The sequence below is a fragment of the Aethina tumida genome, chromosome 7 (assembly GCF_024364675.1).
Source record: "Aethina tumida isolate Nest 87 chromosome 7, icAetTumi1.1, whole genome shotgun sequence".
Lineage (NCBI taxonomy): Eukaryota > Metazoa > Arthropoda > Insecta > Coleoptera > Nitidulidae > Aethina > Aethina tumida.
In genome coordinates this window covers 13,193,379-13,220,462 of record NC_065441.1, presented here as the reverse complement: position 1 = coordinate 13,220,462, position 27,084 = coordinate 13,193,379, and the positions used below count along the sequence as shown (strand labels likewise).

General features: G+C 30.9%; 5 protein-coding genes and 1 long non-coding RNA gene across 6 annotated transcripts; 2 read left to right on the top strand and 4 right to left on the bottom strand.

Moving 5' to 3' along the window:
* Window positions 1-2,404: 2,404 nt before the first annotated feature.
* Window positions 2,405-4,048, bottom strand: LOC126266225 (uncharacterized). The gene is made up of 3 exons (XR_007548679.1): window positions 3,700-4,048; window positions 3,495-3,650; window positions 2,405-3,446 (listed from the first exon to the last, which is right to left on the bottom strand). It is a non-coding gene; the product is annotated as an uncharacterized LOC126266225 (long non-coding RNA).
* A 3,059-nt stretch (window positions 4,049-7,107) lies between these two features.
* On the top strand, window positions 7,108-11,415 carry LOC109606206 (DNA polymerase delta catalytic subunit). The gene is made up of 13 exons (XM_020022766.2): window positions 7,108-7,263; window positions 7,318-7,579; window positions 7,634-7,899; window positions 8,185-8,727; window positions 8,785-9,018; window positions 9,075-9,240; window positions 9,291-9,499; window positions 9,556-9,817; window positions 9,877-10,110; window positions 10,168-10,340; window positions 10,395-10,644; window positions 10,701-10,830; window positions 10,885-11,415. Exons 1-13 carry the CDS (start codon window positions 7,208-7,210, stop codon window positions 11,268-11,270), a joined length of 3,171 nt encoding a protein of 1,056 aa, XP_019878325.1. The 5' UTR covers window positions 7,108-7,207; the 3' UTR covers window positions 11,271-11,415.
* Window positions 11,416-11,480: 65 nt separating this feature from the next.
* LOC109606203 (juvenile hormone epoxide hydrolase 2) lies at window positions 11,481-13,686 on the bottom strand. The gene is made up of 5 exons (XM_049969784.1): window positions 13,056-13,686; window positions 12,566-12,941; window positions 12,161-12,514; window positions 11,878-12,106; window positions 11,481-11,825 (listed from the first exon to the last, which is right to left on the bottom strand). The coding sequence occupies exons 1-5, from the start codon at window positions 13,308-13,310 to the stop codon at window positions 11,612-11,614; spliced, it is 1,428 nt and encodes a 475-aa protein (XP_049825741.1). The 5' UTR covers window positions 13,311-13,686; the 3' UTR covers window positions 11,481-11,611.
* A 491-nt stretch (window positions 13,687-14,177) lies between these two features.
* On the bottom strand, window positions 14,178-16,092 carry LOC109605925 (juvenile hormone epoxide hydrolase 1-like). Its single transcript, XM_020022517.2, has 6 exons — window positions 15,824-16,092; window positions 15,432-15,631; window positions 15,199-15,368; window positions 14,780-15,145; window positions 14,495-14,729; window positions 14,178-14,439 (listed from the first exon to the last, which is right to left on the bottom strand). The coding sequence occupies exons 1-6, from the start codon at window positions 16,010-16,012 to the stop codon at window positions 14,214-14,216; spliced, it is 1,386 nt and encodes a 461-aa protein (XP_019878076.2). The 5' UTR covers window positions 16,013-16,092; the 3' UTR covers window positions 14,178-14,213.
* Window positions 16,093-16,461: 369 nt separating this feature from the next.
* Window positions 16,462-18,868, bottom strand: LOC109597754 (juvenile hormone epoxide hydrolase 1-like). Its single transcript, XM_049969483.1, has 5 exons — window positions 18,645-18,868; window positions 17,669-17,868; window positions 17,443-17,612; window positions 17,025-17,390; window positions 16,462-16,974 (listed from the first exon to the last, which is right to left on the bottom strand). The coding sequence occupies exons 1-5, from the start codon at window positions 18,828-18,830 to the stop codon at window positions 16,514-16,516; spliced, it is 1,383 nt and encodes a 460-aa protein (XP_049825440.1). The 5' UTR covers window positions 18,831-18,868; the 3' UTR covers window positions 16,462-16,513.
* Window positions 18,869-19,833: 965 nt separating this feature from the next.
* LOC109605927 (ADP-ribosylation factor-like protein 1) lies at window positions 19,834-21,257 on the top strand. Its single transcript, XM_020022518.2, has 4 exons — window positions 19,834-19,981; window positions 20,040-20,256; window positions 20,311-20,422; window positions 20,614-21,257. The coding sequence occupies exons 1-4, from the start codon at window positions 19,978-19,980 to the stop codon at window positions 20,821-20,823; spliced, it is 543 nt and encodes a 180-aa protein (XP_019878077.1). The 5' UTR covers window positions 19,834-19,977; the 3' UTR covers window positions 20,824-21,257.
* The last annotated feature ends 5,827 nt before the right edge of the window (window positions 21,258-27,084 follow it).

Below are 27,084 nucleotides of genomic sequence, written 5' to 3'. Positions count from 1 at the left end.
AATTTTAGATTAAATCATTATTGTGAAGGGGCTGGTTCCACACTTCTTAATACTGATTTTCATTGATTATATAAATAAAGAAATGTTACAAATTGACATCTACATTGTCACAACAATAATTAACTAGTTTTAAAAGGTTCAACAAGATAACATATTAGAGTTGTCACAAAAGTAACCTCCAAACAAATGATTACAAAAGTTAATAAATATCAAGTTATCTATTGAAATCGTCCTCTTGCAAATAGTCTCAGATAATAACGAAAGGCAGTGTTATAAATTTAAGTTTTAAAAAGAAGTTAAATAGTACATTAAAGTTGAAACAAAATTAACTTTCAATTAAAAAAAAATATATCAAATTATTACCTAAATACAAAATCTGTACATATGCTACAATTTAAGTTTAACATTTGTGAAATTACTTTTTATAATTGAAATTTTTGTTAAATAATATTTACTATTAACCAATTAATAATGTTTAAATTGTATGAACTTTACTTTAAAAGTTCTGATCTCAGACTAATATTAATACTAAATTTTTATTGAATAATATTGGATAAGAACATAAATAAACTTTACAAATTACTTTTTAACAATATTTAGGTGACTCTTTATTTAGAAGTTATAAAAATGAACAGCAAATTATAAAAGTTGAAATAGAAGCAACTTGAATCAAAGAATTAAAAAATTATTAAACAGCCATGTTTTGAAACAGTTCATTATTTAAATAATTGTTTTTTTTATTCAATTAAAACATATAGACGTATAATAAAAGTTAAGTTAGTTATATAGACGTATAATTAAAGTTAAAACAAAAATAATTTACAGTTAAAAGAAATTAATAATTGTCAAATTGCTATTGAGATTCAAAATCTTCTATATGTTTAAATAGAATGAACTTTATTTTGAGAGTTTTAAATCTCTGGCTACTTTTAGTGTTAAATTTTTATTCAAGAATAGTAAATAAGAATCTAAAATAATGTTTCAAATTATATTTTATCAATGTTTAGGTGTCATTTTATTAAGTAGCTTTGAAAATGAATTCAGCAAATTATTAATATTAAATAATGTAAAAAAAGTATCTTCCAATTAAAAGATTTTAAAAATTATATGTAATTACCTACTTAAATTAAAAAATTATAAACATCATGTTTAGCTTTATTTTGAAAAAGTTCTTGTCAAATTATTTTTATAATTACTTTTTTTTCAATAACATGAAAACTTATTTCAAATTAATTATATCAATATTTTTTCAGTCTCTTAATTAAATAGTTTTAAAAGAAGTTCTAAAAGTCATTAAAGTTAAAACAAAAGTAACTTTCATTAAAAACAAATTAATAAGCATCACATTGCTAATGTAATCCAAATTTTATAAATATCCAATACGTATAAATTGGATGAACTTTATTTTGGAAGTTCTATTATTGAATAAGAATGTGAAGAAACATTACAAATTATTTTTATCAATATTAGGTAGTTTTTAAAAATCATCAAAGTTGAATTAAAAGTAACTATCCAAAAGATTTGTTGGAATTATATGTAAGTATCCACTTAAATTCAAAACCTAGAAACGTGTTCTTTAAACAAACTTTATTGACAAAAGCTTTAGTCACAATACTTTTACTACTGAATTTTTATTGAGTTTTAATTCAATATTCTGATGTCTCTTAATTAAATAATTTTAAAGAAAAGTTCAATAAGTTGTTGAAGTCAAATCAAAGGTAACTTCCAATTAAATAAAATTAATAATTGTTGATTAACAGCTAAAATGCTAAGTTTATAAATATAAATCTAAATTGAATTTTAATAATGATCTCATGCAGCGTTTCGTAGTGATATTTTATTAAGCAATTTACAATACTAAAAAAAGAAGGGCTACAAATTAACGTATGTTAATATTCTTGTTTCTCATAATTAAATTGTTTTTAGAAGTATTTTAGTTTAGTAAAGTTGAAATAACTGCATCAGAAAGAAATTAGTAATCGACAAATCAACAATTAATATAAAAAATTTACAAATATTGTTGTTGGAACTAGTTTATCATTATTAAAAAAGTTTTGGCTCAAATTACTTTTAGTTTTGTTTTTATTATAACAAATATAGTTTAATAAGCAATTTATTATCAGCAATCAAATAAACATAAATCACGTATTACACGCCTACATACTTTTTCCATCACTTTTATCCCCTTATCAAATTGTTAAAGGGATTTAACATCATTCCCAAGAGCAATATCTAATTTCAACTCTACAGCTCAATCTATTTGAAAATAATCAACAGAACGGGGTGATAAAGGGTTTGCTTCATGGGCATTCCTTATTGCTTTAAAGTGGAAAATGATTGTCAAAGGGTGTTTCTTTTAGGGGTGACTTTTCACGGTTTGGTTTCAAATAAAATTGTGTTTGTTGCATAAATCATCTTTATTCCTTTGAATAATGTACCATCTGACGTGGAATTCTAAGCTATTTGTATTTTAAACTAACGTGATAATTTCAACTTGATTTCTCCGAAAACACGATTCATCTTCGTGAGAACCATTTCATAAAACCACACATAACAATTGTTACATTGAGTCACAACCCATTTAACGTTCTCAAAACAATCCTTAATAGAATTTCGTGTTCTGCTCAATAAACTGAACGTACTTAGTTCATCTGTCGCTCAGCACAGCAGCGTGCCCTAAAAACGTCCAGCGTCCCGTTGTTACGCCGGTATCATTAAATGATCGGGACACGTGGCCTGCCAATGTACGTAGATAAGGGCGTTTAATTGACCCCTTTTATATTTATTATTCCATTCACAGCTCCCCCGAAAATGCGAACTGCATCTGCTCGCGGACAGATGCAGCAGTGAGGAGGGTCGGGGTGGGCACCGTTGCTTTTTTCAATGTTGACGGAGCACGTGCGCCGAAATCCCGCATTAATAACTGCGTCGCACAACAACGGGACTTATCAAATTCGATTCGGCGAATAATCCATCAGCCGGTTTCGGACGTACGCAATGATAAGTATCGTTTATATACGTGGATAATCCGACGAAGCATTGTCTTGTCACCGGAGTGGAGAGCTACAATCAGTAGTCATGGCTACAATTACAAAACCTACAATGATTGCCTGTATGTTGGGAGAGTGGCTCTCGCATCTGGTATGTCTTATTGTTGTTTTTGGGAGGATGGGAGGCTCATACAAAAGATGAGTCACATGATTAAGGATTTAATTACATCCGACTATTTGCGACCTTATCTTTTTTGATTACTCTCATCCCTACCAACATAAATCCACACATAATAGATTCTTGTGATTGAATATGCTCCTTATTTTTAGGTGTTTAATCTAACAATTTAAATATTTATGACTAGTAATCTAATTCCTATTACTATATTAAGTAGCCAAGTATCAATTCATCGTTTGTGTCAAAAACATCACCAAAGAATATGCTGATCGCAGCAACTAAAATAAAATAAAGCACCAAAATATCACTTCACAAGTGTTTCTTACTTGTGCTGCTGTGGCGTTGGACATTGTGTAAAAGTCTCCAACTTTCAAAACAAGAGGTTTCTGGCACCTCATCATAATGACATTCGTCATTTTTTTAACTCTTAAAGGTTGTTCGTACCATGTCCACTCAAAAATATATTGTTTGATTAATTCGCCCTAAAAACAACTACATAAACTTCTAACTTCATTAATCTATTTCACATACTTCAGTTGTGATGGTGTTGGCAATCCAATAAAGCAAAAATATTTCCAACAGATTTACACCCACCAGACATAAATCAAACATGATGATAAAAGTTATTTCGCTCTAAGAATTATTAATACAAAATTTTATAAATCTTATTTAAACCAACTTACCAACATCAACTGAATACAAATAGATGCGAATTGCATCGACACAAAGATAAATTCGATCAAGTTCAGAGTTTTCACAGATTTATTCAGCGATGTAACAAAACTAAAATGTAACGTTTATAAATTACTTAAGGACGATTTACAGTCAAAGCATGCATATGAGGAGTCAACTCGATGGTATTTAATATTCAATCATTTTCAGTTCGTGGTTTTGCCATTATTAATTCAACATTGCATTTGCATGGTTTCCATTAAATGAAAATTTCATTGTGAAATACGTAATCAGTACGGAATATTTGCACTTGGTTTAAAATTCAATGTTTAGTAAACTGTGATAAAAGAAAGGTTAATTTGAGGAAAATTGTTGTTGATTACGGTTATATTAAATATGCAAATGAGGATGATATCTGTACTATTTGAATATTTACTAATGAAGATAAGGGGCATAATTTTTGCTACTTTTAATAAAAGTGATGAAAAAGATGTTTTATATTAGTATTTTTTCGAAAAAGTTTTAAAAAAGCACCCTAAGAACATATTGAATACTTTTTAATATTAAAATTTCCGTGCTCAACATATTTTCCCCCTAATACTTGTCACTCCAGGCTCTTCTGCATAAAATATGTTAGCAACTGAATATTACCGCCCACCAAAACCAAAATGTGATGCATTATACGATGTTATCAATTCTTTTTCTTACACCCCCTTATTCGTGATTAATGTTTCTTTCGATTATTTTTAAATTATTTTAATAAATGATCAAACCTCCATTTTTTACTAAGCACTAAAATTTCAGTAAATGGAAAAACTACCCATCTAGTTCGGCGCAAATAAAATTTAATTAATTCAGCGTTGGGAACCACATTCACAAAAACAACGGTTAAAACATTTAAATGTAAAATAATTAAATGTTACGCATTTGTGAGATGTACTGAATTTCGGTATAAGCGTCTAATTTAAATGATAATAATTTTATTTTCCAAACTCGTTAATGAATATTTGTTTTGTCCTCGGGCACCGTAATTAAATTCCGTTTGAAAATTATTTTATATCAGGAAGTCCGAACAGTTTACAATAAAACAGGAATATAACAAGATAAATTAGGTCAAACGGAAGATTTAAAAATGAATATGAACGAGTCAGGAAAATGGTTCACCCGGTTACAGTTTCAATGAGAAGGAATATTTTAATGAGATTTAATTTGTTTCGCCTTGATAAACGGGAAAACTTTTTACCTGATTACTTCCTGATGTTCGCAAATTATCATTTTCATCCACGTTTCTGAAGCCTCACTATTGGATAGATTGTATTCGTTCTTTATTTTAACCTTGTATTGTTCGAAGTTCTGGAAACATTTTTGAAGTATCTTTATTTGACCAATGGAATAAGTCATGAGTATAACAAATACAGCATTGGTGGCAGCAAAGAATCCTGCAGTTAAGAAACCGACAATAATATCGTACGTAAATAAGTAGTTATAATATTTAACAGGGTCTATAAATATGTAATGCATTATCGGAAATTTTCTCGGTTCACTATCCTCCCCGGATGAAGAGTCCCACATTATATAAAACTGAACATACGACGTTATAACAAATGTGGTGTAAGTCATATAAGAAAAAATTATAAAATACAAGCTAAATCTCACAGCTGATTTGGAAAAAGTGTAATAGATCTGTTTCAATTCCTCATGAGCACTTGTTATTATTTGAGCTTCCTTTTGATGAATCGTCTTGAACAACTTACGAATACCTAGTGACTTAAACACGAAAACTTTCATCAGGGAGTTGACATACAACAATATGATTACTTCACTAATTTTCAGAGGATCTTTCGTTTTAGTAATGTTTATCAGTTCAATGCATTGCAAAACTGTAAATGTACCAAATATCCAAAACGTCACGTGGGAATAAAAATTGTAGTACCGCCGAAAAGTTGATATTTCATCTTTAGGCCAAATACCACAAATTATCAGTAAGCATTTCAACGATTTGTGAATGTTTCTATTATCCATGGTTCTAAAACAACAAACCTAGGATAAAAATGTTTCAGTAATATGAAAAAATGAGTCTGCTATTCGGTTTGCACAAAATTGATGACGCTAGAAGTTTTTAAGAGGCCGACCAAGTTTCCGTGAAAACATAGTCGTGCGCCAAATTAAAAGAGAATCTTTCATGAAAAGCAATTAACTTGTGCATTGCGAACTAACTAGTTGAAGCAGCTTTTTTTGCTCGTTCATTAGACTTTCCACTTACCCAGCTTTGAAGATACATAGGAAACCTGCGCTGAAGGCGAAGCGGTGCTGCAGCCTTTATATAAGCGCATTTTACTTTGAAATATTCAAATAGTTAATATTTCACCGGTGTTTTCAAACAAATCCAATTATGAATGAATATTAAAAAGAGTTTAAGTGAACTGTTCTTTGTTTATGCTTATTAGTGATGTGATGATAGTCAATGGGGTGTTATTATTTGAATATTTGCAGTTTAAAACTTTCTTAGTGCAGTTAAATTAATGCATTATGCATTTAATAATTGTAGGGTATGAAGAAATACATAGATCCTTACATATTTACTGGGACTGTTGATACAAACAACTACATACATTGTTATTAAATTAATTGACATGTTTCTTACATTTAAAAATTTCATAATTGGAACTTGAAACTGATAATTTTAAACAAGCAAAACGGTAAAACTTTAATAACGGTCGAGAAAAAGTTTGTACTTTAAATAATTAATCAGTAAAGGGAAATCATTTTATTCAAAAAATTTTTATTTATAATTACTATTTTAAATTTTTTAGAGTAATATCAAATATAAAGTAACAATGCCATCTATTGGAAAACCTACGAACTACCTAGTTGCCATCTAGTATTGAGGCATCAAACTAAATTTAGTTAACTATAAATACTATTATAATATAAACTTATTAAAAATAAACACGTATATTCTGTGCATATATATTTCAGTACCACTTTGATCTAATTATTTTATCAATTTTTTAAATTTAAATGATATCAAAGATTTTTAATGGACAGTTCTTATAATTTTTAGTAGTTCAATCGTTACTAAATGATCATTTCCATTTGTCCGTTGGAATTTTTAATTAAATTTTACACATAAAATACAAACTTACTTCACACAAAATTGACTTATATCAATAAATTATGTGATATTTTAAAATATCTGATGCCAATTTATTTACTGATAAGACGTATTGTCTGTTTTCAAATTTATGCGGACAATGGTTACATATGACCTATTGTCAAACAGAAATAAAGATCCTGGCGCCAAAAACAGAACTTCTCCGTACGATTTGATCAACATTTAGTTAACATTAAGTCTTAATGAATTAAAATGGCAACACAGAAACGTAAAAACGATTATCCTAGCGCAGCCTCGAAGAAATTCAAGTGAGTTGTTAACCAATACAATGTGGTGCAATCAGTGATTTAAAATCCTTTCAGAAATGATACCTTTTTACGTCCTCCAGTGGGCAAATTGGACCCCGGTCAAACCCTCATATTTCAAGAATTGGAACTGGACTTTTACATTGGAAATGTCTACATGGGTATGCCAGGTGCACAGACTGGTATGGTACCAATTATGAGGATGTTCGGAGTGAATAAGGAAGGAAACAGTGTCTGCTGCCATATCCACGGATTTTCGCCTTATTTTTATGTGAACTTGCCAGATTCTTTCAAAGAGTCAGAGCTGGGAGCTTTTAAAGTAACTATTGTAATTTTTCCGTTGCTTGTTTTGTTATTAATTGCACTCTTTTAGAACAAATTGAATGATGCTCTACTTGCTGACATTAGAGGAGGCAATAAAGAAAATATATCTGAAGCTTGTTTGATGGTTGAGATTATTAAGGGCAAATCATTGGTAGAATACACTGGAGAAGACGATATGACCTTTGCCAAGATAACTGTGGCTCTTCCTAAGTTTATACCAGCTGCCAAAAGGCTGCTGACTACACAAATTGTATATGAACCTTTGCAGAATCATGTGTTCTCTATATTTGAAGCCAATGTGGACATTGAAACAAGGTATTTTGCATAATAAACACCATATGTACCATAATTTATAAAAAGGCAATAAATATTGTCTGTAATCCAATTAAGATTCAATTAAGTTAATCATGATCATATTTATATGTTAAATTAAATTATGTAATATTCACATAATTATTTTAGTCTATCTATAGCATATAATTTAAAAAATCATACTGTTTAATAAATTACATCATTTTTTACCCGTATACAATCATACACTTATTATAATGTAGGTTCAAATATCAGTTGCTAAAATTACATAATTAATGTTTCTCCAAGATTTATGGTGGACCGAAACATTCTGGGTTGCTGTTGGATAGAAATTCCCGGAAACAAATGGCATCTGAGGACGGAAACCTCCACATTCCCTATCACCTCGCGCTGTCAAATCGAAATCGACGTGTCGTTCGAAGACTTCATCGCCCACGATCCCGAGGATGGCGACTGGGCGGCGGTGGCACCCTTCCGCATTCACAGCTTCGATATCGAATGCGCCGGCCGCAAGGGCGTCTTCCCTGAACCGAATGTCGATCCGATCATCCAAATAGCTAACGTCGTCAAGCTCCATGGCCAAGAGGACGATGTGGTCGCCAGGAATGTGTTCACGTTGAAGTCCTGCGCGCCCATCGGACACGCGGAGGTCAGGAGCTTTGACAAGGAGGAGGATATGTTAAATGCCTGGGCAGATTTCTTGCGGGACATCGATCCTGACATTTTGACGGGGTACAACATCAATAATTTTGATTTTCCGTTCCTTTTGGACAGAGCAAAACATCTTAAGTTGTCACAGTTTGATTATTTGAGCAGAATTTTAAATGTGAAGTAAGTTTTTTACTACACACAGTTTTTTTAATATCTTCATTTAATGTATTTCTTAAGGTCAGTTGTGAAGGAAACAGTCACCCAAACGAAAATTGGTAAGAGAACATACAAAACAATTAACTTTGAAGGCAGAGTACCTTATGATATGTACCTGATCATGAAAAGGGATTTCAAACTCAGGTCATACACATTAAACAGCGTCTGTACTGAAATTTTGAGTGAACAAAAGGAAGATGTACATTATAGTATTATTACGGACCTTCAAAACGGCGATGAACAAACCCGAAGGAGGTACAATCACCACGTTTAAAATGACTAACTAACTAAAAAATTCACGATCTTTTCAGATTGGCGGTTTATTGCCTGAAAGACGCCGAATTGCCCCTAAGATTATTGCGAGCTGTTCAAAGTTTTACCAATGATGTGGAAATGGCCAGAGTAACAGGCGTCCCCATTACCAGTTTAATCACCAAAGGAGAACAAGTCAAAGTTGTCGCCCAACTGTTACGACACGTATGTAAGAAACTCTTAATTGTATCAACAATTATTATTTTAATATTCAGGCTCGGCAACATAATTACTTCATGCCAACACACCAAGGTGCACCAAGCTCTGAACAATATGAAGGCGCAACAGTCATAGAACCCATCAGAGGCTACTACACAGAACCAATAGCTACTCTCGATTTCAGTTCGCTGTATCCCAGTATCATGATAGCACACAACCTGTGCTACACCACCCTACTTAGGGAGCCCATGAGGCAAAAACTGGGGTATATTAACAAACTGCACTTTATCCAAACAGGATTTAATTGAATTAATTTTCTAGTTTGACGAGCGACCAAGTAACTCACACGCCGGCCGACTGTATGTTTGTCAAGTCCACCGTGAGGCCAGGGTTGTTACCACACATCTTGCAGCATTTATTGGGCGCCAGAAAGAAGGCGAAGGCACTTCTTAAAAACGAGACTGATCCGATGATGAAGACGGTGTTGAACGGTCGACAGTTGGCTTATAAAATATCGGCCAATTCTGTCTACGGTTTTACCGGAGCACAAGTGGGAAAGTTACCCTGTTTGGAGATTTCAGGCGTAAGTCAATAAAATTTAACAATATATTTGCTTTAATTAAATTGTCTTGTAAACTGTAGAGTGTGACAGCATACGGTCGTACAATGATAGAAAAAACAAAGCAAGAGGTTGAGCAACACTACCGCATAGAAAACGGCTACAAAAATGATGCCAAAGTAATTTACGGTGATACGGATTCTGTGATGGTTAATTTTAAGGCAAAAACTCTGGAAGAAAGTATGCAACTAGGTCGAGAAGCCGCTGAATTGATCAGTGCTAAATTTATAAAACCAATTAAGCTAGAATTTGAAAAGGTTTGAGTTTGAATTTGTTTTATTTTTTCGTTTTAAAATTATTTTATTATTATTTAGGTGTACTGTCCGTATTTGTTGATTAATAAAAAACGTTATGCTGGTCTTTACTTTACCAATCCAGAAAAATACGATAAAATGGACTGTAAAGGTATTGAAACTGTCAGAAGAGATAACTGCACCTTAGTTGTTGATGTTATTAATACATGTCTACAAAAATTGCTAATTGACAAGTAAGATATCTTTCTAAATTAATGAAGAACTCCTTTATTTAAATTTATTTCTAGGGACCCAGATGGTGCAGTCAGTTATACTAAGTTGGTGATTGCTGATTTGCTACAAAACAACGTGGACATTTCCAAATTAGTTATAACCAAAGAATTAACAAAGAACGATTATGCAGCTAAACAGGCTCACGTGGAATTAGCTAAGAAAATGACTAAAAGAGATCCAGGAAATGCGCCAAAACTTGGTGACAGAATACCTTATGTAATAGTAGCTGGAGCCAAAAACGCCAAAGCTTTTGAAAAAGCTGAAGTAAATGTTATATAATTTTTATATATAAAGTTTATTAACGTGTTTTTGTTGTTTAGGATCCAATTTATGTGTTGGAGAATAACATACCAATTGACGCCACGTATTATTTGGAGAACCAAATTTCTAAACCTCTTATCAGGATTTTCGAACCAGTTTTGGGTGACAACACCGAATCTATTCTGTTGCGTAAGTATTTTGATTCATATTATCAAACAGCGTTTAATTAATTCATATATAAAGGTGGAGAACATACGAGGAGCAAGGCGAAAGTGACATCAAAGGTGGGAGCCTTGGCTGCCTTCACCCAAAAAAAAGAAACTTGCATAGGTTGTAAGTCTGTTTTGTCCAAAGATTATGAAAAAGAAGCGGTTTGTGCCTATTGCAAACCTAAAGAGGCGTCAATATACCAACAAGAGCTCAGCCATCACCGGATGTTGGAAGACAGATTTGCTGAACTTTTTACAGAATGCCAAAGATGCCAAGGTTCACTTCACGAGGAAATTTTGTGTACCAGCAGAGATTGTCCCATTTTCTACATTAGAAAGAAAGTGCAGGTTGAGTTGCAGGCCACCAAAAACAAAATTGCTAGATTTGGAGAGCCCATAATTGAAGAGGATTTGTTTTAAAGTCCTCATATATTGTTCTATTTTTTATACGTTACTTATAAATCATTTGTATTTTGTTTGTAAACAATTTTGAGTTTTGTGTATTTTACAAAATGTTAAATTAAACTTTCTTTATAATATAAAAGAGTTTTTATTTACCACCTTTTTGCAAATTTTTCCTGTTTTTAAAAAATAAAACCCAACATAAAAAATATAAAATTAACAAAAATATTAGATTGATACAATCTGTTTGACATATATTACTGTTAACTTGATCATTCAATAAAATAGGAAGTTCAATACTTATATAAACTCAGTAAACTATAATTTATTTTGTTCTGTATTATTTATAAGTGAATAATTCAATCAAGTTTCTTTTTGCAAACTTCTGCTTTGGCTACGAATTCGCATATCTCTTTAGACAAAAGTTCGGGATTCTCAAAAGCTGCAAAGTGCCCCCCGTCCAAGTCCGAAGAGTGAACTATATTTGGCCATTTATCCTTGAGAACAAAATCTGGATGATGCATTATTTCTTGAGAATATCTAGCTACTCCACTTGGAACAGTAATCGGTAATCTACAAATATAAAATTATTATTAAAAACAATACACGAGTAAAGATATTTTACTTATTGAATCCTGGAATGACTGCACTAAAGTATTCTTTGTAAATTCTCATGGAAGATGTTATGTTTCCGTTAATCCAATAAATCATTATGTTATCCAGGAGATCGGTATAGGTAAATTTATCTTTTAATCCCGCCTCCTCACGTTTGTTCATATCAGGATGAGTCCAAGTTGAAAATTTCTCCAAAATATAAGCTGCTAATCCCGCGGGACTATCGGTTAGTCCAAAACCTAATACAATAACAATATAGTATTAAAATATTAGAGAATTTACGTTATACTAACCTACTGTGTCAGGCTTAGTTCCTTGAATGTGCTGATAACCAGTCTCTTCATAATTATATTTTAATGGATACATTCTGCTTCTATACTTATCCTCAACAACAAGCTTTGGAAAAATCATACCCAACATTATCAAAAATTTTGCTCTGAGTGTAGTGGAGAAAGGCATATTAGAATGTACGCCGATAACATTTTCTGGAAAGAGTATGGCCATACTTTGGACAATCACAGATCCCCAGTCACCGCCTTGTATGTAAAATCTATTGAATCCCACTCGTTTCATCAGATTTTTCAAGACTACTGCCATTTGTGTTGGACCTAAACCAGGTTTTGATGTTGCCTCGGAAAACCCAAATCCTAAAAAAAACTATTAGCATAATTGTATTAAATGAATATGTTTTAATTAACCAGGCAGTGAAGGAATAATTAATTCAAATACAAAATCTCTGTTGTCTTGTGGAGTGGTCAGTAAGGGAATTATTCCGTAAAATTCTCTAATTGAACCAGGCCATCCATGAACAAGCATCAAAGGGAGGACTTTCTTTCCTTCGGTGTTCGTAGGTTTAACATGAACATAATGGATTTTTAATCCTTGTATGCTGACTTTGTAATGGGAATACTGGTTGAGGAAAATCTCACGTTCTTTCCAATTGTATCCGTTTTTCCAAAACTGGACAATGTCCTTAACGAGGTTCGCATTAATACCATATTCCTGCGTGGTTTTTTCTAATGATGGAGTAAATTGTCTGGTTCTTTCCAATCGATCTTTCAAATCGTTTAGAGTCTGTAAGGGAAGCAATGTTAATCTGGGTTGATAAGAAAATATTATCAAAAGATAAAGATATTAATCATAAGGTACAATTAGACATTAATTTATAAATTGAATAGTAGTACTTGCATCATCTGAAACTTGAATTTTGAATTCTTCTATCGATGTATCCTCTTGCTTCGGATCCCTGGGTCCCCACCACTTTTCTTCCAGTTTCGGTACTTCGGGAATCTCCAACAAACTTCTAACTTTATAAACACTCACGCCTACGATCACAGCTAAAATAGTTGCGCACAAAATCCCATAATAGGATAGAATTCCCACTACAAAGGCAGAACCTGCGGCGTATACAATTTTAGTATTGTCCGCCATAATCATCATCATCTAAACTGAATCTGGATTGAAAGGAACTCATATACACGAAAAAGAAAAAATCTAACGATGACATGCGTTTTACAACTTATCAATATTTGCTTTGAAGTATTATATTACTTGTGAAGGTTATCTGCACCGCTTCATACTAACGTTTACAGGCTCAGTTATTATATTAAACTCATGCAATGTTTTTTGTATTGTCACAATACATATATCAGTGCGATACGAGTTAAGAAGGTTACAAACTGCTTTTATATCCTCCAATTTTTAGACCAATGTTTTTTAACTCAAATAAATATAGATAAAATACATATCTATATACTTAAATCAAGTTTTAAAATGACATAAACAATCTTCTCTCTTTATTTTCAATTACATAATTATAAATTCGCGAGTAGAATAGAATAAAATTCTTATTTAATTGTAGCTACGTTCACCGAAGGAGGAATTATAGGTTTATAATTATCTAATCTGTATTTAAAATTTTCTAGTAAATAAATAATGAAAATAGAATATTAAGAAGTAAATTCATATACAAAAATTGACTTATTAAAAATATTATTTTAAAATTTTTATTACACAAACCAGACGTATGAGTAATATTGGTGATAAAATTTTAAAATATTTAATCAATTAGTAAACAAACTTGTTAACCTAGGTTAAAGGTTGGTTGCTATTTATGTAAAAAAAATAAACATTTTTTAATCAAAATCACTCAAACTATTATGTATACAATAATTAAATGGTTTACTGAAAGAATATTCTTTGAAGGGGCTCTTTGACCTCAACAAGTATCCTTAAAATGACTAAAATTGAAATTTTAATATAAAATTACTATGTAATTGGGGAGGACAAGAAACGGAAAGTAATTTAAAAAAAAATTTCTTTAATAAACAATTTACAATACTCCAGTTACAGTTCTTGTTTTTGTGTTCCTTTAGGCAACTTTTCTACTTTATTTACAAAAGTAAAAATATCTTTAGCTAATGTTCCCGGTAATTCTAAAGCAGCGAAATGTCCACCTTCATAGTCCGTAACATGAATCAAATTATGATATTTAGTCTCCAAGACAGTTTTTGAACTATAAAACAAGTCGTGTGCAAATCTAGCACATCCACTTGGAACTTTCACAGGAATACTGAAAATTTAAATTATTAATTTAAATTCCTTATACAATTTAAATGTTTACGTACTTTTCCAACCCAAGAGACATATGAGTACTACTGAGGCTTTCAGAATATAATCTAACTGAAGTTGTTATGGAGTCAGATACCCAGTAAATCATTACATTGTCTAGAAGTTTATCAAAGTCGTATTTAAGTTTAAGTCCTCCATCAAGTTGGTTTTTGAACGATGGATTTGTCCACGTGATGAATTTTTCCAATATGTATGCAGCTAAACCTACTGGGCTGTCTCTGAGGGCAGCTCCTGGAAATATTACTTTAAACATCTCTATATTTGTTTTAGTATTTTGTTACCTATGGTGTCTGGTTTTGTCCCTTGAATATGCATATATCCACTTTCTTCAATAAGATACATGAATTTATTAGTCATTGGATACACTTTGTCAATTTCGTGCTTTTCAGCAACCAACGATGGGGCAAAACTTCCCAAAATGGTGATGAAATTTGCCAATGGTGAGTTAACAAAGCACGCATTAGAGTGAACGCCAATAACCTTGTCGGGATACATTGTAGCCATAACTTGAACAATGAGTCCACCCCAATCACCACCGTGAACGTAATATTTCTTAAAACCAAGTCGATCCATCAAGTTTTTGAAAATAACTGCCATATGTGCTCCACCCATTCCAGGCCTGACTGCGCCTTCAGAGAATCCATACCCTACCGATAACAGAGAATTAGAGCTTGCAACTTTGTTCGTAAAATCATTGTACCGGGAAGAGAAGGTATGATGAGTTCAAAAACGTAATCTTTTTGAGGTTTGGTTAGAAGGGGGATGATTTCGTAGAACTCTCTAACTGAGCCGGGCCATCCGTGGAAGAGAATCAAAGGTAAAACCTTTTTACCAGCGGTATTTGTAGGTTTCACATGGATATAATGAATCCTAAAAGTCAATTAGAACGTAATATACTGCATGTTTTTAGAACATAAATGTTTGTCTATTTACTTTAAACCTTGAATGCTGACTATATACTGGGGATACTTGTTCAAGAATGCTTCTCTTTGTTTCCAGTTGTATGTTGTCTTCCAATAAGTGATTATTTCGTTTAGGAGTTTTGTGTTTATGCCGTAATTGTGAGCTACGTTCTCCAAAGGAGGAACGAAGGGTTTGGAAATGTCCAATCTATGTTTCAAATCCTCCAGTAACTAAACGAACACGGAATATTAAAAATTCAATCTTGGTGATGAAATTAACAATTATATCAATTAATAAACAACCTTGTTAAATGTTGTTTTTTATATAAGGATAATTAACATATATTACAATACAAATTTGATTTAAATAGATTTTGATGTTTTTGTTTTTAATGGACAAAATTACAATTGTTAATTAAATACCTGATCAGACACGTTAATTTTAAATGGTTTTATGGAAGTATCCTCTTTAGTGGGGTCTCTGGGGCCCCACCATGTGTCCTCCATTTTGGGTAATTGCGGCACATGATATAAAATCGAATAAGTTTTAAATCCGACGAACGCTAAAGTGGCAAATATGCCCAACAAAAATAAACCGCACACTTTTCCCATGACACTCAACTAACTGCGGCCACCGACGAACAGCAACCTTGACCAATTCGACTCGGTGTTTATAGGATGTATAACACTCGATGAATAGGTCGTTTTATTGGGCGGCCTCATGATGAGTACCGTCTTTAAAATGATTGGTATTATTGTTATCAATATATTTTAGTCGGATATGTCGCAACATGTTTATTTACTGTCTATCTTGCATCATTTACATATTCATGCAAATATTGAAATTGATTGATCTATATTTATCAATTTTATCTAAAAGAATCATAATAAAAATTATGTGTAATTAAATATTAAAATTTATATTGATTTATATTTAAATAAATTAAACAGTGCTGTAAAAAGAAAGAAAATAATTTTTAATTGTATTATTGATTTCATATATTTATTATGTATGATATTACATAAAGTATATCTCATAAGGTATAAAAAACTAGACAAAATAATTATATAAATTTTATTAGTAACAAAAACATATCAAAATTACAACTTAATTTACAATTCGGCATTTTTATCAGCTTTTGGTAACTTTTCCACAGTTTTAACGAACTGAATAACGTCATTCGCCAATACATTCGGCACTTCAAAAGCTGCAAAGTGACCTCCAACATAGTCGGTTACGTGTACCAATTTTTTGTAATGCGTCCTTAGGATTTTCTCTGGCATGTAAGCTAATTCGTAGGTAAATCTTGCGCATCCACTTGGAACGGTTACTGGAACCCTGTCGAATCCGAGCGACATGTGGTGCTTGTTAAATGTTTCCGAATACAATCTCACTGAAGTAGTGATGGAGTCAGTGACCCAATAAATCATAACGTTGTCTAATAATTTTTCGTAGGTGAATTTTTCCAACAATCCTCCATCCAAACATTGCTTGTAAGCGGGGTTGGTCCATGTTGTGAACTTTTCCAAAATATAGGCTGCCAAACCGACTGGCGACTCACGAAGAACAGCCCCTAAAATAATCCAGTCAGAATTTATCTTGCAAATAATCTTATTTACTCACCAATAGTGTCTGGTTTTGTGGATTGAAGATGCATGTACCCAGTCTCCAAGACCAGACCACTATATTTTTCGGATAAAGGATACACGTAAGGTATTTCTTTTTCGGTGGCAATCAATGATGGCCAAAAACTACCCACCATGGTCATCAAATTGCTGAGCAAGCTATTAACAAAGCACATGTTGGAATGCACTGCAATAACTCTTTCCGGATACAATTGAGACATATGTTGTACAATGATGGCACCCCAATCGCCTCCTTGAATGTAATATTTTTCATATCCAAGTCGCTTCATGAAGTTACCAAAAAGGACAGCCATTTGTGCCGCTCCTAAACCAGGTCTAACTGCGCCCTCAGAAAATCCGTATCCTAACGACAAATAGTGTTAGATCAAAGGGATGATATTTAAGAAATGTATTACCTGGGAGTGAAGGAATGATGAGTTCGAAAACGAAATCATCTTGCGGTTTCGAAAGAATGGGAATGGCTTCGTAAAATTCTCTGACTGAACCGGGCCAACCGTGAAGTAAAAGCAAGGGTATAACTTTCTTATTTCCGCCATTTTTAGGTTTAATGTGTATGTAATGTATTCTAAAAGTGTTAATTGGGTTGTAATAATAAATATAACTTTTGACTTTGAGTTGTACCTTAAACCTTGAACACTGATAGTAAATTGAGGATATTGATTAAGAAACTTTTCGCGTTCCCTCCAGTTATATTTAGTTTTCCAGTAAGCGACAATTTCCGATAATAATTTCGTATTGATTCCATATTCGTGATTTATATTTTCTAGTGGGGGGAAGAAGGGTTTTGCTATTTCCAACCGGTGCTTCAAGTCCTTGAGAACCTGTAAAAAACAATAATTTCATTGACTGATATTGCCCCTCTTCCAGAACACTCAATAATACATTTGAATTATTAATAATTAAATACACGCAGGGTCAAGGATATGTTCATGTTTTTATACTGATTATTGTTAATGAACACCGGTATAGGTACAACTGAGTTTTTTTATAGATTAAATCAAACTATTCCTCTAATTGAATTTAAATTGCAATAAAATTAATTAATTATTGTTATTTTAGTAGCAATACAATACTATTAGATAAAGTATTATCTATAAACCAAGTAATATTATATACGTGTACTGACTCATGTTTGTTAAGTGATAAAGTTTATTTTTTACCGGTATCTAAATTCTCAATGTGCAAATACTGTCTTTGAAAATAATTAAAAATATCATTAATGATAAATATTGGTTGGTAACTAATAAGAAAAATGTTACAAATGACTTAACTGTACTTCTTTTATAATGTGAATACACTTCAGATTATTCCCAACGGTACTCTCGCCAAATTTGTAATTACAATTATTAAATTACATTACATTACATTAAATTAATGTAACGTCGAGTGATGCATAAGAATAAAATTTACATGGGTAATAATTATTTATGTGCGAACATAAATATTCATATATGTTCATAGTAATTAATTATCAATATTAATAAATAATATATTAAATAAAATAGTAGTAAATTTAAAAAGATGCAAAAACTTTTATTACAATTGTTTTTTGCTTATTATCAGGAAGTAGACAAAAAACCTAAATAACGGTACTTACTTCATCCGGTACGTTAATTTTGAAAGGTTTAATTGAGGTGTCTTCATTCTTGGGGTTCCCAGGTCCCCACCAAGTGTCCTCCAATTTAGGTATTTCCGACACCTCGGTCAAACAATTAAAAGCCCTATATCCCCCATAAGCCAGGAGAGCCACGATGGCCACGTAAAACGTTCCGCACTTGCCCATTGTAAAATAAAAACTTGTTTACAGTCGAAACCGCTGCGATCGACTGACGGACTATAGAATGATTATCTCTAATATAAGTTTTTGTATGGAACATTTGTGTCATGATGATGTGCATCTGTGCGGATTAAAATAAGAATCATATTGAGACTTGTAATCGGGTCAAACCAAGAACTGAGAAAAAAGTTTATTAAATATTATCCACAATTTTATTTTTAAAATATAAATAAAACCACTGGAACTTCTGAAGTTATTTTCTAATATATTTAATCATTATTAATAGTAATTGGCCAATTGAAAATAAAATTAGTTATATCCCATTAAATTTATTTAATAATGGTATGGTTTACAAAAATATAGTGCAGAATATGTACTGCACTATATATATATTGTATAAAATAGTAAAATATTAGTTAGTTAACGTTATAACTAATAAACCTTATTTTAATTATTTTTTAATTTAAAATATTTTAAGTATAGTATATTTAGTAAAAAATTACTTTACATTTTAATTTAACAGTATCTAGAGTAATATGCTTAGTCACGATAGTGACCATCAATAGTTAAATTATTTGTTGTTATTATAAAGTTGTAATGTAATGTAGTTAAATATCATTATTTAAAATATTGTCATAAACACAAGCATATAATTAATATGATCATGTAAATATTTCAAAAAGTTGAGAAATTTGAATTGCCATGTATGAAAAGAAAATGATAAACAAAATAAAAGTTATTTTTTTTAAAGGAATTTAATTTAATTTTAATTTGTTTAATATTTAATTCGTGATAAGTTACATTATTTTTCAATCTTATAATTAAGTTTAAACCAGTAAATATTTAATCATTGTTTAAATTTAAAAAAATTATAAATTATGTGATAATTAATACGTATTTTATTTAATTTACTGGCAAATTTTAAAATTTAAAAGATGAGAGAGATGTTTAAAAATCCCACTTAATCTCAAATGCATTTTTTTATTCGACAGTTGGCTACCCTGAATTTTGACACTTCAATAAATTACACGTCAGGCTGCTATTTAAGTTTAATTTGTTTATCATTTAAAACAAACCCAATTAAAATGAACCAATAAGTTTCTAATAAGACCTATTTATCCCAGTGAAACTACACTAATTTATTACAATAATCATGGGTAAGTCCAGTCCAATTGGAGCTTTCAGTCTGTTTTTAGGTTAATGTTTGTCTTTCAGGAATGTTATTTAGTTATTTTAAAAGCCTCCTCGGCGCCCGTGAGATGAGGATACTGATACTAGGTTTAGATGGAGCCGGCAAAACAACCATTTTATACAGGTTACAGGTTGGTGAAGTTGTTACAACCATTCCAACAATTGGTTTTAATGTTGAACAAGTCACCTATCAAAACCTTAAATTCCAAGTCTGGGATCTTGGTGGACAAACAAGTATAAGGTAAAATTGACGCTTTTATATGTACATGTTCCTTCTAATTATTAAATATTTTAGGCCTTATTGGAGATGTTATTATAGTAATACGGATGCTATTATTTATGTTGTTGACTCAGCAGACAAAGAAAGAATGGGTATATCAAAAGATGAACTCTTCCATATGCTGAGGGTAAGGGAAAAAATTACAACAGCAGATTAACAATTGTATTTTATAATAAATAAACTCACATTTACATAATTTACTAAATACATAATACACCATTTTATTATGATTTTACAACATTTGATTAGAAAACTGTTATCAAAATTTATCATGATTTATAACAGGACTGTAAATAATTAATGTCAATAATTTAATAGGAGGAAGAACTAAATGATGCAATTCTTGTTGTCCTGGCCAACAAACAAGACATTCCCGGTTGCATGTCACTGAAAGATGTGCACCAGGCCCTTGGATTGGAAGCGTTGAAAAACAGGACGTTCCAAATCTTCAAGACCTCAGCAACAAAAGGGGAGGGACTAGATATGGCGATGGAATGGCTGGCGCAAGCCCTAAAGAACCGCAAATAGCACATTGTCTATGTTTACTAAATCTAGTCTCTTACACAATTTTCACCGTTCCGGTGTTTGATTTGTAATATATTGCCTGGTTTAAAAAATTTATTTTTGTTAATTGATTCATTTCAATACAATAAACAATCCGGCGTAATGTGATAAAAAACGAATACGGATTGTTTGCTGGATTGAAATTGGAGTGAAGTGCTTAAAAATGTTACAATAATATATTTTAAGTGTTTTGTGTTCTAAAAAGTATTCAAAGTAATTTTTAGTCGTAATTTTTTATCATTCCATGATTTTCATTTATCCGTTTTTATGTATGTTTAAATTAAGATCAATACAAATGTCGTTTCATCAAATAAGAATTATATTTATATCAATTTCATGCATCTATGCTGTCATACATTTTGTACTGTACATTGTAATAAATGTAGGTATTGATGAAATTGTTTTTATTTTCCCCAATAATTTCTTCCCTCACTTCCTAAATAAGTGTACAATATTACGTCATATGCGAGTTTATCTTCTCTTAAAATTAGTAAAGAAATAATTAATTTTTATGTTTGCTATTTATGTATACATCGTAAATATTTATAGAAAATTTTAACATATAAAGTATTTTTCTAGTCACACATTACTCAAGTAAATGAGTTTTGAAGATTCAATTTTGTCAAAGAAATTATATATTTATTGTTAGAAAATATTTAAAATGAAAACTTTGTAATTAATATTAAAAACCATGGGATTCATTATGAATGAATATAGTCATAATATTTACCAGTAAAATAATAAAATATAAATAAATTGCATAAATAAATATCTGGAAAAATAATTCTTAAAGCTAAATATAAATTATTAAAATATTTAAATGTATACATGTCATAAAATTTATGACTTTTATATAACTAATCAGCAAATGAATTCATTTTAATATAAGTTACAAGAAATTATTTTACAATCAAAATTGAAATAAAAATATCAAAATCAAACAAATAATGAAAATGTTAATTTTGTTAACAGTTAACTTATTAATCCGTTAACACCATTATGAGATAGAATGAACCATATTAGTTTTCTTCTGGGATTACTAATCAAAATATAATTTATAAACAACATAATACATAACCCATTGTCAGAAATAAATATTATATAATTAATTATGCATGCATACAGTACGTCCCATTTAAAATTTGTATTTTTTGTCAGATTTTGTCAAACTTTTTTGTATTGTAAACCATAAATATTGAAGAAGTCATACTGACAAATTTTTTATAGAAAATCTAACTACATCACTGGACTGACCTTCTGAATTGGGTATATATCAAATTTCATAAACTATTTATGCATATTCATAATTCTGCGATAAAATAAAAATCATATCATTTTTATAAATTTATTTTTTAATCAATTAGTTAAAAATAGAATAAATTATCTTATTTTTCAAGAATATTGAAATAATTTACTAATAATATAGTATCTATACTTCAAATCAAAGAATCAGATTGAAAATATGATTTTGAATATCTGAGCAATATGTTGTCATCGCCACAATCGTCATTACTTTCAGTTTCTCATAGTTCACCTTTACCTTTGTCATTTAAATTGAAAATAGAGGTGTTCTCATCACTATGATAATTGAAAAAGATGATATTTTGGCTTCTATCGACGATTTTGAATCAGTTAAAATTCTCGTAGCAACTTCAAAATTTTCACTCCCAGCAAAACTGAAGATTTAAGGACATCCCTAAGGAAGATTTCAGACTATAATATGTGTTTTTCAGAAAATCAATTTTTACACCCAATATTTTGATTATTTCATTCATTAATGTTTAAGTTGTTTTTATTATTATGTGATAAATATTTTTTTTAAATATAATGACAAACTTTAAAGCTATTAGTATGTAGAACTGGATTAAATTAAAGATTAAGCCAATTTATAAAGTCACATAATATTATTATTCTGCCCAGTTCTGAATATTGGAGTATACCACATAGATGTTAATAGTAATACAATTTACTATATTAATGATTATTTATTAGAATATTATATCTATTTATATTCATGAGTATACGCATAATGAAATAAATTTATGAAATAATTAATTTACATGACTATTATTTTTTGTAGTTGTAATCCAGTTGGAAAGTCTTGTAATTAGGAAAATAAAATAACCATTAATTCTTATCCTTTTCATACCATATTACAAGTAAATGTATTATATATATACAAGACCCATTTTCGCCTCATTCCATCAGCAGCCATCATCATAGAGGAAATATCAAACATAACGCAATTAGCGTGTGGCAGTTAGATTTTACGAGCGACAAGAAGACGAAATGAACAAAAAACAGACATTCCAAGCAACACGTGTATTTCGCTCCGGGGCCCACGGCGGATTCGTGGATCCGACCACAAGACCAAAGAGAATGACCAGCTAAGGTCGGCTTGCGCGCAGTGTGGCCGTTTCGGAAACGGACTTTCTGGGGTCTAAGACCATTTTGGAGTACTCGTTTTCGTATATACGTTCGGCACGCATCGGTTTCCGAATTGAAACACGACTGCTGTTGAACCGCTTGCAGTTATTTATGACCTGTTTTTTTATTGAAGTTTTGTGTATTCAGCCGCAAAGCGTATTAAATAAGAACAAGCGGGCTCGCATAAATTATCCCCAAATTTACATTTATCTGTATTTTAGTAAGAAACAATTTTGTGTGACCATCTCAACGCAATAATTGTAGAACACTTTTGTAAATTTAAAAATTTTTGAGTAGTAGTATATATTATTATAAAATTATTATTTATACATTTACATCGTATTATATACAATACATTTTGTGCATTTATATATAGTCCGAGCCATTTTTCATAATTTAAAATGTTTCGCGTATTATGCAAAAAATGTATTAAAAAATTTGTTTATAAAAATTATACTTATTGAAAAGTACAACATATGTGTATTGAATTTAAATATTAAAAATTAAACATTTATTTTACTTCTCTTGATAATTCTGGAATGAAAAGGGAACGGGGGTACATTTATCGAGAGCCACAAATAATCCTTTAAGGAGCCGCAGGTTGGCCACATCTGCTATATATTAATAAAATCATAAATATCTTAGTTTTTGTCAATAGAATTAATTTTAGTTCATAACAGATTAGGGAAAAATAAAAAATTATTTTTCTAATTTTTATTTTTTTTTATAAATAGGGTTATTTTATTTAATGTATGACTACCTGAGATAATCATTTAGAAAAACTAAGTTAATTAAGTCAATCTCTAATTTTTTCAAGAAGTGAAGATTAAACAAATGTTTACAAAAATATGAAATACTTATTATATAATCGATAGGAGTAAATTTTTTGAACCGCAATTGACCCTTTGCTACGTATACCTGGGTTTCAAGACCTACATTTTTTTTTGGGGTTCCGGGCGGAGCTTGGCGAAAGCGGGTCGTAAAGAATTTTGTTTGGAAAGTGGTAATGCCATTCTGCAAATTCTGTAATAACAAATGTTTTGGGACCTTATGAAAAAGACGTGCATGTTCAAAAATTGCGTAATTGTAAATTTGGTTTACACATTGATGAGTTAACCGAGCCGATTCAACGACAAAAATGGATGACATTTCAAACACGATTTGTTGATGAAGAAACGATGAATGTTCGAACAGATCCGTTGACAGTTTTAAAACTTGCCACACGCAAAAAACACGACAGCGGAAAATTTGTACAATCATTTTTCGTCGGAAATGAAAAAATGCCAGATTCCATTTTCCAATATCTCCTCACTGTCTTCCGATAGTGCGTCGGTGATGATTGGAAGGAAAAATTCATTTTTTTCAAGGCTTAGTAAGGATTGTCCTAACGCCATTAAACTTCCTTGCCCTTCACATACATGCAATTTAATTGTAAAAACTGCTTGTAAACAAATGCCACCGTGGATTCATGAAGTAGTAACGTTTCTTATTAAATTTGTGCGTGACAGTCCGAAACGGGAGGCAGAATTTGAGTTTTTTTTGCTAAGTTTGCAAAGGCTTGAATGCAAATTAATAAAAAATAATAATACACGATGGTTAACTCAACATCAAGCTATTGAACGTTTGTTGTTGTGTTGGCCGACCATAGTGGCTCACGATACTAAAGCCTATCTGCATTTTTTGAAATTTATTTTAAATTATTTTAATATGCACAATGCCTTTTTTCAGTCATCGGAAACAAGAATTCATTTACTGTATAGTTTCACAGAAATGTTGCTTATCTCAATCCTGCGACGTTTCCTCAAACCTGGATTATTAAGGCATTTCGACTGTATAAGACAAATAAAACTCGATGTTTTGACCAACCATTTAGAAAATATCGATTGTGGTGAAGAATGTAATAACATCGTCAATAATTTGCTTGTTGGTTCTGAAGAACAACGAAAATTAGGAAAAGAGATTCAGTCGAATTGTTTGAAATTTTACATTTCAGCTGCTACAGCGATTTTGTCACATTTAGACACACTACGCGGCAATGATGACTTTTTGGCAAAATTAAAAATTTTTGATCCTGAGATAATTATCGATAACGTTACTAACGATAATTTTAATACGTTGTTAGCTGTATCTAAAATATTGAATGTAGACATCGACAGAGAAGAGTTGTATAAAGAATGGTGCGATCTTCCTAAACATATTTCTCAAAAAATGGTAAAAGAACTAAAAGATACAAATTTCGATGAGGGATGGAAGCATATTTTGAACTTGGGTAATAAAAACAATCATGTTTATTTCAGTCATTTATTTAATATAATTAATGCGATTCGATCGTTACCTAACTCGAATGCTGATGCTGAAAGAACTTTTTCAGTTTTTCCTGATATTATTACAAAAAAAAAGAAACCGATTGGGTAAAGAGACAATAGACGCATTAGTAACGTGTAAAATTAAATATCGGGGGGAACAACAAACTCAGAATTTGGATGTTAATGACAAGTTACTTGAACGAATGGCAACTCAGTCTTATAAAAGGGCACGACATGAAGGGAAGCCCCTCGCCAGCTTTCATGTTGAGGAATCTGAATCTGAAGATTCCTCATGAAAATTGGTGAGCGGGTTTCACTTTATAGTTAGATCATTCGTGGAAGTAAATTGTCATTAACGTCCATTTTGTGTTTTTAGTTTGGTTTTTATTTAATTTTGCACGTTACTATCGGATTTGTTCCATTAACCCTTTCGGGGCGCTATTCAAAAAATTGTTTTAAAAAAAACAGTTTGTATAATAATTTTAATATGTGGTAGAATAGAAATCATAAATAAAATATTTTAAAAAAATAGGGGGATAGTTGGGGAGACTGGTAAACCATATTTTGAAAAACACGAAACGATTAAAATTTGTTTTTATACATGTATTACAAAAGTGATCGAACATCCATATGTGAGAGCTTTTGTATCTTCTTACATACTTAGTTATCATATTTGTTCAATACTTTGATAGTATTTTTACTGTGTATTTGTAATATGAATATTCCGAATACAAAATTATATGTAATGTAATAAGAAAGTTTTATCATTAAATTAAATACCATGTAAGAGTTAGTTTTAATTCTAGTATTAAGGTACCTATTAATATTATTTTGTTTTACTGCTACTATGTATAATTTCTGCATTTTCTTAAATATCTCTAAACCTATAAAATAAATATGTATATATAAATTAACGAACGTTATTAAATTAATTAATTTGTTCTTTACATGAATAAATTGTAAAGCACTTACATTTGACTGTTACTGTGTACAATCATTTTTGTTAACGCATAATTGATAAATATAAATTAACGGACGTTTAATGGATATTATTTTCTTAAAACAAAATTTTTATTAAGAATAATTCAAACAATTCTTTCAGACTTTAAAACTAAGTCTGATTAATAGAAAAACGACGGTGAATTTCGCGAATTATATATTATTTACTAATTTCAAATTATATATGAACCGCAATGTTGGAGATTCGAACCGAATTTCATATATTCAAGTTTGTGTAACGCTTGCTATAAAACATTTTTTTACTTCGCGGCTAATGTAAACATAAGCAGGTCCCCTCCAGTAACGACCCGAACCCGGGGAACCGAATCTTGCCGAGTCCAAAGGCACCGAACTTGTCTAACGAAAATATAAAGTTCGCAGAAAGCCCGTTTCCGAAACGGCCACACTGCTTGCGCGTCGTACGCCACTGATTCATACCTGTTTTGAAATTTTCAGCTCCGCCGCTACGCCCGTGAAGAGACCAATGTTTACC